Raw genomic sequence first — 17,974 nt, 5'->3', positions numbered from 1 at the left:
GTAAATTAGTTCAGTCATTGTGGAAGACAGTGTGGCGATTCCTCAAGGACCTAGAAATAGAAATTCCATTTGACCCAGCAATCCCATTACTGGGTATATATCCAAAGGATTATAAATCATTCTACTATAAGGACACATGCACACGAATGTTCATTGCAGCACTGTTTACAATAGCAAAGACCTGGAACCAACCCAAATGCCCAGCGATGATAGACTGGACAGGGAAAATGTGGTACACATACACCATGGAACACTATACAGCCATCAAAAACAATGAATTTTTGTCCTTTGTAGGGACATGGATCAACCTGGAAACCATCATCCTCAGCAAACTGACACAAGAACAGAAAATCAAACACCTCACTCATAGGAGGGTGTTGAACAATGAGAACACATGGACACAGGGAGGGGAGCAACACACACTGGGGTCTGTTGGGGGGAAATAGGGAGGGACAGTGGGGGATGGGGAGTTGGGGAGAGATAGCCATGGGAGAAATGCCAGATATAGGTGAAGGGGAGGAAGGCAGCAAATCACACTGCCATGTGTGTACCTATGCAACAATCTGGCATGTTCTTCACGTGTACTCCAAAACCTGAAATGCAATAAAAAAAATTAATACTGAAAATAAATAAATAAATAAATAAATGTTCTAATAGCTCAAAAAAAAAAAAAAAAAAGAACTGTAGCTGCCATAAGCCAGGCACAGTGGCTCATGTCTGTAATCCCAGCACTTCGGGAGGCCGAGGCGGGCAGATCACCTGAGGTCAGGAGTTCAAGACCAGCCTGACCAATATGATGAAACCCATCTCTACTAAAAATACAAAAATTAGCTGGGCATGGTGACATGCGTCTGTAATGCCAGCTACTGAGGAGGCTGAGAGAGGAGAATCACTTGAACCTGGGAGGCAGAGGTTGCAGTGAGCCAAGATCGAGCCATTGCACTCCAGCCTGGGCGACAAGAGCAAAACTCCATCTCAAAAAAAAAGAAAAAAAGGTCAGCCCCCAAACTGCCCTCCCATGGGGGAGGGTAGGCTTTTGGGGAAGGGGAAGCTACTCTGAAATGCCAGCAAGCTCTGGGCCATGGGAGTTAAAGCTTTCAAAGAAGCTCCAAATATTCAGGAAGGTGACCTAAAACTCACAAAATGTGTGGTAACCATGGATTTTTGAGGTGTACGACTAGGGGGTATGTGGAAACCAGTGACAGAGCTGAGCATCACATCCAAGGTATCTTAAGAGCAAAACAGGTAGCTCACGTGGACCCAGGAGCACACCGGCAGAGAGGTGCCTGAAGGTGGCGCTCTGGTTGCAGAATACTGGGGATCTGGCTGTCATGGGCCCACAGAGCCAGGCCTCACCAGGGCTGTGAGGACCAGGGCAGCTGCTGCCCCCTGCCTATCCTGGCAGCCTGGGACAAGGGAGAATGTCAGGCTGGTGTCTGTGGAGAAGACTGTCCCTGCAGCCCTGCCATGGGAACCACCCTGGCTTTTATGACCTCACAGGAAGTGTGGATCACTGTTCTCTGTGGGGCCTGGGTGCAGTTGGAGACCAGAGCCAGGTCCCTAGGGCAGAGGGCAAACGGCCCCTCCAGGAGGGAGCCAGGAAATTAGGCAGCTCCATGTAGGTCCACGTTTAGGTTAAGAGGATCCACCATGAAAAAGGTCAAGAAGAAAAGGTCAGAGGCCAGACGCCACCGAGAGTCTACTGGCCAGCATCCTAGCTCCAACTCTACCTCTCAGCAGCCTACCCCTGAATCTACGCCACGGCAGTCTAGCCCTGAATCCACCCCACAGCAGCCTAGCCCTGAATCCACACCACAGCAGTCTAGCCCTGAGTCCACCCCACAGCAGCCTAGCCCTGAGTCCACCCCACAGCAGCCTAGCCCTGAGTCCACACCACAGCAGTCTAGCCTGGAAACCACCTCCGGGCAGCCAGCATCCCAAGCCCTTCCGGCACCTGAAGTCCGCCGCTCCTCTCGGTGCCTGTTACCTCCAGATGCTAATGTGAAGGCATCCCCTCAACCCAGGAAAGCAGGTGGGCAGTCTTCTAGCTTCAGCAGTTCTAGGCTTCCTGCTGATGGAGTTCCAAGAAATCCCAGATGTTGGTTCTTGTAGGATAGTGATGCCTGGTTACCGTGTATTCTGGAGCTGGATGTAGAGTGCGAAGGTTTTTGTTTTTGTTTCTACCCAAGAGACAAGGATTCCTGGGTTTTGTCATTTCTCATCATCCTGAGTCTCATTGACACAGCCACACATACATATTAACATTTAACTTGGTTCCATAGTAATACTGGCTCATTAGGAATCAGCAGTGCCATGCAACTGCTAAAAAATTAAAACCAAGGATGCATTAATAGAAGTATATGGTTTAGAATAAGGGAAATGATGATACTGCTTTATTCTGTCCTCATCAAGCTATTTTTTGGGGCTGTAAAAGATGCCTGACAAACTAGCCCAAGGAAGATAGTCCAGGTTGATGGAGGGTGAGAGGGGTTGGGAGGCCAGTTAGTGTATGACAGTTGATTGAAGGAATTGGAGGATGTCTGTCTGTCAGGTGGAAAATGTGAATAGACTTCTTCCTTATTGTCCTCAGAGGTCTGACTAAGGGTCTGAGATGGTTTGGCCGTGTCCCCACCCAAATTTCATCTTGAATTCCCAGGTGTTGTGGGAGGGACCCAGTGGGAGGTGATTGAATCATGGGGGCAGTTCTTCTGGTCATAGTGAATAAGTCTCATGAGATCTGATGGTTTTAAAAAAGGGAGTTTCCCTGCACAAGCTCTCTTCTCTTGTCTGCCACCATGTGAGATGTGACTTTCACCTTCCACCATGATTGTGAGGCCTCCCCAGCCACATGGAACTGTAAGTTCAATACACCTCTTTCTTTTGTAAATTGCCCAGTCTCAGGTATCTTTATCAGCAGTGTGAAAATGGATGAATACAGGCTCATGGATAGGATAGACAGACAAAATATAAGGCTCTCAGTTAAATTTTAATTTTAGCAAACAACAAATAATTTTTAGTATGTGTGTCCCAAATATTGCATGGGCATCCATATTTTTATTTTCTAAACTAGCAACTTTACCCATGGAACACACTAGAGACAGACAGACTTCAGCTCAACATAAAAGACTTCCCAGCGATTAGCTCTGTCCAAAAATGTAGCAGCTGTCAGGAAAAGTGGTTCCTCATCTTCTTGGGAGCCAAACAGTGTCTGAATCAGCATTGGATTATGTAGACGGAATTCAAGCAGAGTTTAGGAGGTGGGCTGGTGTATACTACTAACAATAATGGTGATAGTGAACTAACATTATCACTAAGCGTTTACTGTGTACCCAGCATTCAGCTCAGCTGTCTTAATTTTCTTTTTCTTTTTTTTTTTTGAGACAGAGTTTCGCTCTTGTTACCCAGGCTGGAGTGCAATGGCGCGATCTCGGTTCACCGCAACCTCTGCCTCCTGGGTTCAGGCAATTCTCCTGCCTCAGCCTCCTGAGTAGCTGGGATTACAGGCACACGCCACCATGCCCAGCTAATTTTTTGTATTTTTAGTAGAGACGGGGTTTCACCGTGTTGACCAGGATGGTCTCGATCTCCTGACCTCGTGATCCACCCGCCTCAGCCTCCCAAAGTGCTGGGATTACAGGCTTGAGCCACCGTGCCCGGCAGCTGTCTTAATTTTCACATGTGACAATCCTATAAAAGGTCTTCTATTATCATCTCCATTTTATAGATAGGGAAACTGAGGCTCATAGGAATCAAACGAGTTGCTCTGGAGCAGACGCTGGTAGCACTGAGAAGGGAAACATGCTCTATTCTGATTCAAGAACCCTCGCTCTAAACCACAGCACTGACCTTTCCATTCCAAGAGGCCTAGGAGTCTCCACAAGAGGAAGAGCATCTTTCTCTGAGCATCTCCTGGGTCTGCCGTGAGCCAGCGCCCATGGCTTCATGGCCTTGAACAGGCCACACTCCCTGGGCCACAGTTTATTCCCCTGGGATTGTGTGGGCACAAAATAAATAAGAGATGGAAACGGAAGTGCTAAATCCAAGGTATCACCATGCCAACAATCCTTCCATGGCCAGGAAGCAATCCCTTCTTGACATATGAAAATGGTTTTGAGTGGCATACTATATGTCGTATAGATTGTGATTGTGATTATCTGCCACTGAGAGAAACATTTCTAGGTTCTAGTCTTTAGAACTGGTATCCGTAGAAAGCAAAATTTTCCATTCCCAAGTCTTTCAATGAATGCATGTGACTCATACCTGGAGAGGAGTTTGGCCTATTGAAGAGGCAAAGCAAGAAAGCAAGAAACGAGGCTCGCCAGAGGTTACAGTGAACACCCTAGACTTCTTCCAAAGGAATTCTCTGCAGTTGAAAGGAATGTTAGAGATGCGGGGTGAGAACTGTAAATAAAGCGTGCCATTTTCTAAAATCTGAGACTTTTTGTGTGCAGAAATATTGTGGCTCAAGAAAATGCAAGTATTCCCCCAGGAATACTATTCTACAATCAGAAGGATGGACAATAACAAGTGTTGGCGAGGATGTAGAGAAGCTGGAATCCTCATACACAGTAGGTGGGAATGTAAAATGGTGCAGCTGCTATGGAAACAGTCTGGTGTTTCCTCAAAGGAACATGAAGTTACCATATTACCCAGCAATTCCACTTCTCAGTAAACATCCAAGAGAATTAGAAGCATATATTCACACTAAAACTTGTATACAAGTGCTCGAAGCAGTAGCATTTATAATAACCAAAAACTGGGAACAACCCAAATGTCCATCAACTGATGAATGGATAAACAAAATGTGGTATGAAATACCACAATACAATGAATACAGTGAAATACTATTTGGCAATGAAAAGGTGATATCCTGATACATGCTACGACATTGATGAACCTTACAAACATTTGGCTAAGTGAAAGAATCCAGTTTCCCAAAAACCCACACATGAATGATTCTATTTACATGAAATGTTCAGAATAGGCAAATGTGTTTCCAGGGACTGGGGGAACTGGGAGAATGGGGAGTAATTGCTCATGGAGATGGGGTTTCTTTTTTGGGGAAACGAAGATGTTCTGAAATTAGTGGTGATGGCCACAAAACTTTGCGAATGTGCTAAAAGCCACCGAACACTCTAAAAGGGTGAATTTTATTGCCTGGGAATTATATCTCAATTTAAAAAAATTTTTTTTGTAACTAACGAAAGAGAAAAGACAAGTCTTGCCTTTAGAATCCCCTCTCCCCAATTCAGGGAAAGTACATGTCATGGGTGGGTCTAAGCAGAAAGTATCCTGAGTCTGCCAGGTTGACTACTGGTTTCATCCAGCTTAGGGTCAGAAAAATCTGGAGCTCTGTGAGGAAGCCACAGAGCTGCAAACAGGAAACAGAGGGAATGATCCAGCCAGAAATCCTCTTGCCAAACCAGAGAGGGCATCATCTACATTCTGCTGGTATCCATACCAGAGGAGGACAGAAATGGAAGATAAGCTCGGGACTGGAAACTAGAGCCGCAGTCACTGCCTGGGTGGATCAGTATGTTCGAGATTAATGGCACTTGGCAGCTCCAATTCCAGGAATCCCCATGCAGCCTCTCCTAGGGTGAGCAGTCACCTGCAAATTCCATTTTCACTGAATTAAAGGTGAGAAAGCCTGAGTTGCAGCTGACTTCTGCAATCTATTCCCCATAAGGGAATATCCCTTAAACTATCTGAACCTCAGTTCCCTTATTTGTAAAACAAGACCAGAAGTATCCCCTTTACAGGATTATTGTGAAATTAAATGAGATGGGCCTAAGTACAGAGCATCCTGCTATTGCCCCATCAGCACCACCTCCATCATCATCATTGTCGTCGTCGTCGTCATCATCGTCATCGTATTGTTGCTATTCCTAGGTAGCACCGGTATAAAACAACCATTTTCCCATGCAGTCAGTCTTCTGTTTGGTTAGAGAACATTCTGTGGGAGAACTGCCTTCCTTGGGTAGTTCAGTCCCAAATCCTGCTGCCTTGAAAAAATCCAAGATTCGCCCTTGTCATCCTGCAGCTGCTGCTGCTGGGGGTGCCTTCTCAGACTGTGTTCCAGGCTCCCCGCCAGCCTCCCGGGGCAGGTGCCTCCCTCACCTCCCGCCTTCTGTCCCCGCAGGGCCTCTGACGCATGCCGCCCCGCATTCCTGCTCCTATGCCACTTGCCCCTGCAGCTCTGCTTGCTGGCGTCGTCTGGGACTGTGCCATAGCCGCATCTTCGACGTCCTTCTGCCTCGGGACTGGCAGATGGCACCAGGGAGAGGACTCCCCAACCTGCTCACCTTCTACAGGTTCCAAGCGTGGGGGGCTGGAGTCTCGGGGTGCACAGTTCCCAGAGCCAGACTCTGCCCCCAGACCTTATTAGCAATCGTCTATCACTTCCTCTTGGGAATCCGAGGCCAAAGGAAAGCCTTTCTGTCTTTCCTTTGACCACTTCCTGCACGTTGGCAGGCAGGATCCCTTCTGACTGGCCCCACCCCCTGGGGTACCCATCCCACCTGCACAGAGAGGGGCCAGTTTTCTTTCTTACTGGGATTTGCCTCCTAGGGGCTTCCTTTTTCTTTTCTCCATCCTTGAAACACTCTCCCTCCCAGCCCTCATAGATTCCAAGTTGCTCAGGAGCTTTGTGATTAAACACTGGCCACATGCCTCCGTGGCCCCTCAGTGGCCTGTTCCATAGGCAGGGGCCTTAGGTTCCTGATCTGCCTATGAATGTCCCTAGAGTCAAATGATAAAAACCTGCTTGTAACTCATATGCCCCCTCCACACAACAGCAAGACCTCAGCCCCCTTCAGAGTGTGCCGGGCTCTTTCTGGGGGTCCCCACAGGGGACATGTGACCCCAGGCTGGTCTGTTGCTGGCAGCCCCCATGACATCACCCATAATATCTGTCTGTCCTTCCTCTTCTCACAAAGCCACCAGCAGCAGTGTCGTGGCTGCCACTGCCCTCATAGGAAGACACCATCCATGTAGGGGACACACTGAAGGTGTTCCCGTGTTTGGTGCTGCTAGGTTACATGCATGGGCTGGGAGAGGGGTCTCCTCCCTCCCACCTGAGGGCCTCACAGATCTCAATGGAAGAGGCCCTTTCACTTGGAGACTTCATACCCCTACCCCAGGAGCAGAGACCCCCACCCCTCATCCTCATCCTGTTCCTCTTCCAGCCTCCCCCCCACCCAATCCCCTCTCCTTTCTGGGGCTGAAAAACTCCATCTCTCCTACATATAGAAAGAAGCAAGTAGATACCGGGGCTTATAGGGAGAACATGCTCGGAGCCAAAAATACTCTACCACCCAGTAGCTCCATCAAGGAAAGTCCTGCCTGCCACCGTTAGCCACATCCCACCCACACACTTAGTATTTCCATCCATCCGTGGCCAAATTATGCCATGGGTTTGTATCGTTTTAAAACCAACAAGTGTTATTGAGGAAAATTACTATGCAGAGGACATGGGGCACGGGGAGGGAAACAAGAACAGGGAACTTTACCCCTAAAACTGTTCTAGTCTGAATGGAGGGCTAAGACCTATATATTTGGAAACCAATGTGCAAGATGGAAAGTGCCGTGTGTCCTCGAAGAGAGGCTCCATGAGTTTCAGAACGAGAGTGTGCTTGCTTCTGAGCTGGCATCCAGCTGGGCATTGCAGTGTCAACAGCAGGCGTCCCCAAACTACGGCCCCCTGAGGCCATTTACCTGGCCCCCCGCCGCACTTCAGGAAGGGGCACCTCTTTCATGGGTGGTCAGTGAGAGGAGCACAGTATGTGGCGGCCCTCCAACGGTCTGAGGGACAGTGAACTGGCCCCCTATGTAAAAAGTTTGGGGACGCCTGGTCAACAGCATGTGAGCCAGGTCCAAAAGGATCTTGAAGCTCTCTCTGGCTTCAGATGAAAAGCGGAAGCAGTCTGGGTGCAGGAAAAGGCAAACTCGAGGCTCCAAATCAGGAGAGTGAGCGGGGAGGGGCGGGGACCCTGTCCGGCCAGCGCAAGACATGTCTGTTCCAATTGTAGCACCCGCATGCTTTTCTCAATGGAGTGTAATGTTGGCTCTTGGCTTTCTAGCCATATTCACATTAAACAAGAATCCCTACTTTGGTAGGATTTTTATCAAAATGCGTGTTGCATTTTTTGAATGCCCTCCTCACCATGATTGGCGTCATCATTTGTTTCCCTTGCTTTTGCATGGATCTAATATATTATGTCCCAAGGTTCCTTCCTCTCAATGGAGTGAAGTGATAGAACCTACCTCATAGGGTTGTGGTGAGGCTTGAAGAAGACACTGGGTGTGAGGTATTTAGCACAAGGCCTGGCTCACAGTGAACTTGACCACCTTCCTAACCTGGTCCCCCTCTGGGTGTTCAGGGCAGCTGGCATCCCAGGCCAGCTCACACTCCGATCGTCGGGGGTCTTTCGGTAGGGACTTGTTGGAAGGGTGGGAAGAGTTAAGTGTTCTCTTCAGAGGAATTTGGAGAGGGGCAAGATGGGCATTCCTGCAAACCTGAGGGGGCCATATAATTTCCACTTTCTCCTGCTGGTAGACACCATGAAGCCCAGCTTCCCACCACCCCCACTTTCTGCTTTGCTCTACAGAAGATCTTCAAGGAAACCCTCCAGTCATCGTAACGCGTGTCCTCCAAGCCCTCGGAACTGTGGCTGTGGCTCTGGGGGCTCTAGGAGCTGCCTACTACATCATTGAATCCTTGTGAACAAGCCCCTAGGCCCGCGGTCCGGCAGGTATGTGGCACACTTGGTCCCTTCAAATGGAGGTGGCCTTTCCAGGTGTGCCAAGCCCCTGGCCTCTCAAGGGAAGCTTGACAATGGAGTGACTCCTTCCTGGCCTCAGGGTCAGCCAGCATGGCCCTCTAGGGCAGACCTGATGCTCTCAGATGATGCTAAGACTCATTATCAGGATTCTCTGAGCAGAGCCCCCACCTCTTCTGCCTTGAGATGGTTTCCCTGGTCACAGACCCTGGACAGGAGGAAATGGGAGGGGTGGGGGCAGAGGTTTCTACCCATCTAGAGCCTTTCCTCGGAACTTTCTCCCTGCCTTGAAAGCTTGTCTCCTACCCAGTCCTGCCTCTTTTTCACCCAGAGAGTCCCCTTCTTCCACGAAACCTTTCTCCAACTTCCCAACCCCAGTGATGTCTTCCATCTTCTCAGCCCCGTCCTCTTCACCTGCGCCTCCTGTTGTGGATGATCCGTTGTATGCCTGTGGCCTGTCTCCTAGCTGTCCTGCAAGCTCCCTGAGGGCCAGGGGCAGGGCTAACACGTCCATCTTCCTCGCCCCTGGAAGCAGAACCTAAGACTGGGGTTGGATGAACAGGGTTTATTGAGGAGGTGCTTGCAGGGAGTGAGGGAGTGAAGGAGACAAGAGGAGGCAGGGGAAGGAGCTGAGAAGGAGGAGCCCGGAACAAGAATGACAACACACACAGAGTTGGGCTCTGCAGAGGCGAGAGGCTTGCCCTCTGGTGCTCCTCCTTGTCCGTGCTTGGCCCTAAGGGTTGGGTAGGGACTGCATGTCTTTGTGGAAAGAGCAGCTCCCTTTGGGCTGAGGGCTGTCCTCTAGAGAAGGGGGCAGCTCTGAGCTGTTAGCAGCACATTCACAGCTAGCGGGAGCTGGGCAGTAGATGCACCAGCCCAGAAACGGGATGATTGTCTGTTTGCCTTGCCTTTGCAGTGGGTGTAATATATTATTTCCCAAGGTTCCTCTCTCTCAATGGAGCGAAATGAACCTACCTTGTAGGGTTGTTGTGAGGCTTGAAGAAGACATTGAGTGTGAGGTGTGATGGTCTGGGTGGGGCGCCGGGAACTTCCAGGATGATCCCTTTGCCATGTCCACACTTAGCAAATGATGATGGGGATGATAGCATAGGGGTAACGAGAAGCATTTCACCCCACGTCCAGACCTCCACCAGCCCAGGAGTTGATAGGCGAGGGGGGCTCCATAAAGCATGGGCCTGGGAGATGTTCAGAATATCTCGAAAGCCAAGCCCAGAAGGTAAACTCCAGTAAGAGCTCACCATCCCCTTGCACCCTCTGTGATGCCATGTCCCATGTCTGTGGCAGGGGACATGGTATTTCCTTAGCTGCCATGCTATTTCCTGAGGTATTTTCTGAGCAGCTGAGAACCTGTTTCCTCATCTGTAAATAGGGAAAATTATAGTACCTTCCTCTTGAGCTTGTTGGGAGAGGTGAGATAGGTGTTAGAGGACAGAGCTTGCTGCTGGTGGGGCCCGTTGCTGTTGTCAACATGGAGGTGGTGGGAAGGATGCAAGCTTTGGAGTTAGAGCTGCCGGCTCCTTTCTTGACCCTGATGCCTGATAGCTGAGTGTTAGGGACGTTTCTTAATTTCTCTGACACTGTCATGTCTAGTGGGCAGAATAATAACTACCTCCATGGCGAATGGTTTTGAGGATTAATAGAGGGGATGTGCAGAAATGCAGGGCCTGGTGACAGAGGTGGGTGGATGCTGTCCACTGGCACCATAAAGAATGCACCTGAGTTAAAGCATTTTATCTTCAAAATTCCTTGCAGCAGAGCCTACTGATTGTGAGCTTGAGGTCTGGAGGCAGGCAGATGGGGGTCAGAGGCCTCTTCAACACCCAGTATTCTGAGGCCTGGGGCAAGTTCCCTAATTTTCTTTTCATTAAATGGAGATAATAACACAGCTCTCATTGGATTGCCAGGGGGATTGAGCAGGAAAAACGTATATAAAACACTTAGCACAGTTCCTGGCACAGGGTAAGCACTCAACATAGCAACAAACCACCACTACCAACACTGTCAGCACTATCACCATTATCACCATCATCGTCGTCACTATCACCATCCTCATCACCACCACCATCACCATCACTATTATCATCACCACCATCATCCCCATTACCATCATCATCACCACCATCACTATCACCATCATCATCACCACCACCATCATCACCGTCACATCATCCTGACCATTATCATCACCACCATCATCCCCATTACCATCATCATCACCACCACCGTCATCACCATCACCATCATCACCATCATCATCATCAACATCACCATCACCATTGTTGCCATCACCATCATCACCATCACCTTTATCACCATCATCATCACCACCACTATCACCATTACCATCACCATCACCACCACCAGCACTATCACCATATCACTATCATCACCATCATCACCATCACCATCATTGTCATCACCATCATCATCACCACCACTATCACCATTACCATCATCATCACCACCACTATCACCATTACCATCATCATCACCACCACTATCACCATTACCATCACCATCACCACCACCAGCACTATCACCATATCACTATCATCACCATCATCACCATCACCATCATTGCCATCACCATCATCACTATCACCTTCATCACCATCATCATCACCACCACTATCACCATTACCATCATCATCACCACCACCAGCACTATCACCATCATTATCATCACCATCACCATCATCACTGTCACCATCATCATCACCATCATATCATCACCATCACCATCATCATCATCATGACCATCATCACCACCACCCACCCCTGTCACCAGGCCCCACACCTGGCAATTCTGCACATCCCCTCAGTTAATCCTCACAACCATTGCCCTTGGAAGTAGTTACCATCATCACCGTTATCGTCATCATGATCATCATTACCATTTGTTAAATCAGCGTTCTCCAATTTTACTGACTTTTGATACCTGTAAAATCACTTATTTTTCTTAAATTAGCTTATTTTTTGCCTGGGAATGGTGGCTCAAACCTGTAATTCTAGACCTTTGGGAGACCCAGGCAGGAGGATCACTTGGATCCAGGAGTTTGAGACCAGCCTGGGCAACATAGCAAGACCTTGTCCAAAAAAAAAAAAAAAAAAAAAAAAATGATGAAGAAAAAGAAGAAGAAGAAAAAGATTAAAAAATTAGCCAGGCATGGTGGTACACACCTGTAATCCCAACTATTTGGGAGGCTAAGTTAGAAGGATTGCATGAGCTCAGCTGCTGGAGGTTGCAATGAGCCATAATTGCACCCCTGCACTCTAGCCTGGATGACAGAATTCACAAGATCTATTTCAAGAAAAAAAACAATAGCTTACTTTTTAACTGACCAGGGAAGAACTTTAGCCAATGAAAACTGCCCAGGACCCTGTATGAGAGTCACTGTGGCAGAGGGCAATGGGGGTGCATCGTGGGGGTGCATCATGGGGGTACACTGAGTCATGTTGAGCTTATAGGCTCATCTCTTAACAGGCAGTTTGATATCCTTCTCTGCCCAGAAAGTGAAGAGCCATCTGACGACAGTGGGATCTTTCCTCTATGAGGAAAGGTGCTTCTAGAATTTTCTTTCCTAAACTTTGGTGAACCTCTCCTTTGGCATCTTCCTCAGCTGAGGATGAGGCCCTAAAACAAAGGACTTCTTTACCACTCATGTTGGGCGCTGAACGTGGTCAAAAAACTGTAGTCTAGCTTTTGGGGAGTGAAACTCCATTGAAGCTGCAGGGGCCCCCAGGGAAGGAGCTGGCACCCATGAGCTGAGCAGGAGCCAAGCGTGGCCGGGTGCCTGGCAAAAGGCATTACAGCCCAAGGCGTGCAGCTAAAAGGAAGAGCGGACGCAAGGAATGGGAGAAATTTGCATCCTAAATCATTTACTTCTCCACGGATGTGAAACTAGAAGGCACCAGGATTCCAGGCCACGCGGGGGCATTGTCTAAGCTGACAGCTCTGTCCTTGTTTTTCTTACAGATCCAGTTCCCATCCAAGGATCTCTCTTGTCACCAAAACTTAAAAAAAGAAAAAAAAAAAAGAATTCTGCTTCTTTAGTGTGTTTTACTTAGAGACATAAGAGTTGGACTTGGTAAATGGCTAAGAAGGGAAGTGTGGGGACCCCAGTAACTTTTCAGGCTATAGGTCAAGCAGAGTTGGTGCCTGTCATTCCCGTTCTGGGCCACAGACCCCAGGTGGAGCAGTTTTCTCTGCACACACTCATAGAATGCCATGTTTGCTTTGGATTTTCCCACTCCAAAGAAAGGAATTATAAAGCTTAGCTCAATAGCTAACATAGTCAGTCATCTGCACTTCCGTCCTGGGGCAATCCCAGTTAGTGGGAATAAGAAAGCTGTGCTGGTCTGCCTCCAAGCCTGCACCCCAGAGGACAGAGGCCCTGTGCCCAGGAATACTGTCTCTAGAACTGGCTTCAGAGTCACCTCTGATGGTGAGCGGCCTGCCCTGCAGCCTTGTGGTTAGTCCTAGTGACTTGGCAACACACAGCCAGTGTCTGAGGGATTTTCCATCTAGCTCCAGAGCAGCCGATTCAAAATCTTAGTTCAAGGTGATCCCAGCAAACACCAGTAGGGGAGAGGAGTGTCAGTGAGGGAAGAGGCTGGGCGTGGTGGCTCATGCCTGTAATCCCAAAACTTTGGGAGGCCAAGGCAGGAGGATGGCTTAAGCCCAGGAGGCTGGAGTGAGCTATGATCGTGCTGCTGCACTCAGCCTGGATGACACAGCAAGACCCTGTCTCAAAAATAAAAAAAGTAAAAAACCACTAGGGAAGGGAAGAGAGCCAGTACTGGCAACTCCTAATGCAGTGGCCATTGAGGGCATCCACAAACCCATGCCCAGGTGAACTGCTATACCTCTAAGAATCAGTTAAGTTGGGACCCAGTGGGGCAGCCCTTGAGGAGGCAGGGAGCTGGTTTACCCGCAGCAGCACAGGTGGGATTGGGCAGAATGGGCCAGGCTGGAGCCCGTTCAGCACCCCCCAGTCCCAGGATTTCCTTTCCAAAACAGGTGGGAGTGGGGAGAGGTTATGTTGTGGTCCTATCCTGCGGGTCACAATGAAAGGACATATAGGCATGGTGGAAGGGTCTGGGCACTCTATGGCTGCAGCTTCTGGACTGAAGACACTTCCTTTTTCTGGTGTATTGAGGTCCCCTTTTGTAAATATTGGACAACCTAACCCAAAGTAGGCTCCAGCAAAATGAGAATGTATTAGCTCCTGTAAAAGTCAAGCGTGAGTTCTGACTCAGATGTGGCTTGCTCCAGGGGCCTGGGCCATTTCTCTCTCTGCAGCAGAGTCAGGTCCATTCTAGCTTCAGCAGCAACAGCCTCCCAGCCTTCAGAGGTCAAGGCTAGCAGAGAAGGTGAGTCGGCCTCTCTGCAGCTAAAGGCATCACAGCTCTGACTGGGTTCTGTCTCCCTCCTGGGATCCATCACTGTGCCCAGGAAAATTCCGGGATCTGATTGGCCAAGCTGGAGCTGCACAGCCTCCTTTGGAACATGAGGATTAACTCCATGGAAACAGTGAGTGCTGAGCAAGGAAGAAAATGGTTCTCCAACTGCAATGTGGGTAACCTGTTTCCAAAAGAAATAGGAATGGGGCCGGGTGTGGTGGCTCACACCTGTAAGCCCAGCACTTTGGGAGGCCAGAGCAGGCAGATCACGAGGTCAAGAGATCGAGACCATCGTGGCCCACATGGTGAAACCCTGTCTCTACTAAAAATATAAAAATTAGCTGAGTGTAGTGGCACGCACTTGTAGTCCCAGCTACTCGGGAGGCTGAGGCAGGATAATTGCTTGAACCCAGGAGTCGTAGGTTGCAGTGCGTTGAGATTGCATCACTGCACTCCAACCTGGTGACAGAGGGAGACTATCACAAAAAAAAAAAAAAAAAAAAGAAAGAAAGAAATGGGAATGGACACCAGGCAGCTAAAAACAGCACGCACCCACTCCAATTGGCTATGAGTCTGCAATCAGGACCGTGCTCACCCTCTGCTTCTCTCCTTTCCCCTCCACCACCACCTCCTCACCAGAATAAATGCTCGAGTGGCCAGCAGAGAGGACTCTCAGCTGCCTCAAGCTGCAGACTTCCGGCAGATCTTGGCACTTGGATCGCCCAGACATTGGTGACCAGGGGTCAAACTAGCCTCCTGCTCCCAGCGAAATGCATGGGGTGCTGCTCATTGTCACAGTGACTGGGGATGCTGTGATCTGTTAATAGTGAAAGCCAAGAAGGCGATGCACAAGACAGACCACACGATAAAGAACCATCCCACCCAAAATGCAAAGAGCATCCTCATGGATAGTCACTTTCACCTGGGCTCATCTGTGGGTCTATGGATGCTTGGCCACACTGGCCTTGCATTGGGGCTCACATTGCCCATCATGGGCCATAGGGATCCCTCTTGAAGAGTGAAAACTGCACATGCTAAATGGCCACATACTGGAGTCCCCATTTTCATACCGCCAGGGGCAGTTCTGTTGACACATCCACGTCTCTGTGGTTAGGTCGTGGAGACAGGGACCAGGTTTTTCTCTCAAATCCTTCCCAGCATGTTCCAGACTCTCATGAATGAGTAGACCTGTTGCCATCAGGAGCATTTTGGGATACATAAAGATTTGGCTTAGGCCACTGTATTCAGAGTGGTTTATAAATGTGATCACTGGATAGGACTATTTTAAGTGCAGCCAATTTCAAGCAACAGCCCCTGATAGGTGGGGTTTTGTTTTGTTTTTGTTTTTGTTTTTGTTTTTTGTTTTGAGATGGAGTCTCACTTTGTCACCAGGCTGGAGTGCAGTGGCATGATCTCAGCTTACTGCAACCTCCGCCGCTCGGGTTCAAGCAATTCTCCTGTCTCAGCATCCCGAGTAGCTGTGACTACAAGTGTGAGTCACCAGATCCAGCTAATGTTTGTATTTTTTTTTTTTTTAGTAAAGACCGGGTTTCATCACGTTGGTCAGGGTGGTCTCGATCTCTTGACCTCGTGATCCACCCACCTCGGTCTCCCAAAGTGCCAGGATTACACGCGTGAGCCACCGCTCCCAGCCAGTGCTTTTGAGAGGGAAGTTTAGAGCTAGAAGGAAGAGTGACCAGGTTTATTTCCTTTCACTGTGCAGTAACCAAGGCTGCTGGCTGTGAGTTTGGGGACAGTCTGGCTAAGGCCAGGCCTGCCAGTTGCAGGGGCCAAGATCCTTGGTCCCCTAAAGATTTGCTGAAAATTCACCTGAGGCAGATTGATTAATAGGAGAAAAGGCATACACATGAAAGTGTATACATGGGAGCCTTCAGAATGAAGACCCAGAGGTACAGAGGAAATTGTCTTCATGCTTAGTTTCAACAAAGATGGCCAGGCGCGGTGGCTCAAGCCTGTAATCCCAGCACTTTGGGAGGCCGAGGCGGGTGGATCACAAGGTCGAGAGATCGAGACCATCCTGGTCAACATGGTGAAACCCCGTCTCTACTAAAAATACAAAAAATTACCTGGGCATGGTGGCGCGTGCCTATAATCCCAGCTACTCAGGAGGCTGAGGCAGGAGAATTGCCTGAACCCAGGAGGCGGAGATTGCGGTGAGCCGAGATCGCGTCATTGCACTCCAGCCTGGGTAACAAGAGCGAAACTCCGCCTCAAAAACAAAAAAAAACAAAGATGGGCTGCCTTTATGCTGGACAAAAGGACAATAGGTCTGGACAAAAGGGTCAGATCTAATGCTGATTGACTGTGTGGGGACCCAGCAAGGCCTGTCTGAGCAACATTCCCTCCTCTGGGGTATGGGGTAAGACCTTCTCTGGAATGTGGGTCTTATGACCTACCGCAAACAAGGTAGGTCAGATCATTCTGTTACAGCCAGTTCTTACACAAGGCCGGGGGAAAATTCAAGTAATACTTTTAGATTTTCTAACTAGCTTTGGGGAGAAAGGGTTCTGGATTCTATGCCCCACCTTGGGGAAGAATTGAGTTTGTATGGCTAGCCTTGGGGGAGATGGGACTGAGAGATAGTAGAGTGGGAGAACACAGAGGAAAACTTTCCCATCTGAGGCCTTCATTGTGGGATTTCGTTGTCTAAGCTCCAGCAGAGTCTAGCATCTTCACCATGCTACGCTCAGACCCTGACTCTGAACATCGTCTAGAGACCATCAATTGGCCAGGTGTGGTGGCTCACCTGAATCCCAGCATTTTGGGAAGCCAAGGTGGGCAGATGACTTGAGGCCAGGAATTGGAGATCAGCCTGGGCGGCATGGCAAGAACCTGTATTTCGTGTGTTTTTCCACAAAAAAAAAAAATCCAAAAATTAGCCAGGCATAGTGGCGTGCACCTGTCTGAGGCAGGAGGATCACTTGAGCCTGGGAGGTCAAGGCTACAGTAAGCTGAGATCGTGCCACTGCAATCCAGCCTGGGTGACAAAAGGAGACCTGGTCTCAAAAAAAAAAAAAATCAATCAATTAGTTATTTGTTATTTACTTATTTATTTTCTGAGACAGAATCTTGCTGTGTTGCCCAGGCTGAATCTCGGCTCACTGCAATTTCCACCTCCCAAGTTCAAGCAATTCTCTTGCCTTAGCCTCCCAAGTAGCTGGGATTACAAGCATGTACCACCACAGTTGGCTAATTTTTGTATTTTTAGTAGAGACAGGGTTTCGCCATGTTGGCCAGGCTGATCTCGAACTCCTGACTTCAAGTGATCCACCCACCTCAGCCTCCCTAAGTGCTGGGATTACAGGCATGAGCCACTGTGCTCAACCCAATTGGTTATTCTTGAGACAGTCGGGTTGGCTTCAGTACAGCGATCCATCCAAGGGCAGAAGCAAGTCCAGGAAACCCCATCCTCCTGCAGCTGCCTGTCTGGTCCTCCAGCCCACTGTGCCAGGGACACAGGATCAGGTGAGAGATCCTTGACTTTTCAGATACAACCTGGTCTCTCTCTATCCTCCCCACCCCACCCTTGGAGGACAGCCACCCTCCCACTGGCCATGAAGCCAGGTACCCAGGCTATCGCTCAGTCACAGAGTAAATAAATAACCAGGATCCAGGGAACCAAACTGCCAGATAAAGGCAGCCATGAGATTCAGGGGACACCTGCCGTACAGCCTGTCCTGCCAAGGCCCCAGGCTCAGGGCCATGTTGAAGTCAATCAGCCACCAGTGACGCATCAGAGGGAGGACAGC

The 17,974-nt window shown here is 49.1% G+C and overlaps 1 protein-coding gene across 1 annotated transcript; it reads left to right on the top strand.

The window, feature by feature from the left end:
• The first annotated feature begins 1,650 nt into the window (after positions 1 to 1,650).
• Positions 1,651 to 8,715, top strand: SPATA3 (spermatogenesis associated 3). The gene is made up of 4 exons (XM_010341152.1): positions 1,651 to 1,741; positions 1,823 to 2,032; positions 6,143 to 6,314; positions 8,610 to 8,715. The coding sequence occupies exons 1-4, from the start codon at positions 1,651 to 1,653 to the stop codon at positions 8,713 to 8,715; spliced, it is 579 nt and encodes a 192-aa protein (XP_010339454.1).
• Positions 8,716 to 17,974: the final 9,259 nt, after the last annotated feature.

This window comes from Saimiri boliviensis, chromosome 5 (assembly GCF_048565385.1).
Source record: "Saimiri boliviensis isolate mSaiBol1 chromosome 5, mSaiBol1.pri, whole genome shotgun sequence".
NCBI classification, from domain to species: domain Eukaryota; kingdom Metazoa; phylum Chordata; class Mammalia; order Primates; family Cebidae; genus Saimiri; species Saimiri boliviensis.
The sequence above is the reverse complement of the archived record's forward strand: the minus strand, read 5'-3'. Positions and strand labels throughout refer to the sequence as shown.

Bases quoted from the DNA above. Each gene is read 5' to 3' on its own strand.
- SPATA3 (XM_010341152.1), top strand. From the start codon at position 1,651: ATGAAAAAGGTCAAGAAGAAAAGGTCAGAGGCCAGACGCCACCGAGAG. The intron at 1,742-1,822 runs CTACCCCTGAAT...CACCACAGCAGT, and splicing joins CAACTCTACCTCTCAGCAGC to CTAGCCCTGAGTCCACCCCA. The intron at 2,033-6,142 runs GTGGGCAGTCTT...CTGTCCCCGCAG, and splicing joins CCCTCAACCCAGGAAAGCAG to GGCCTCTGACGCATGCCGCC.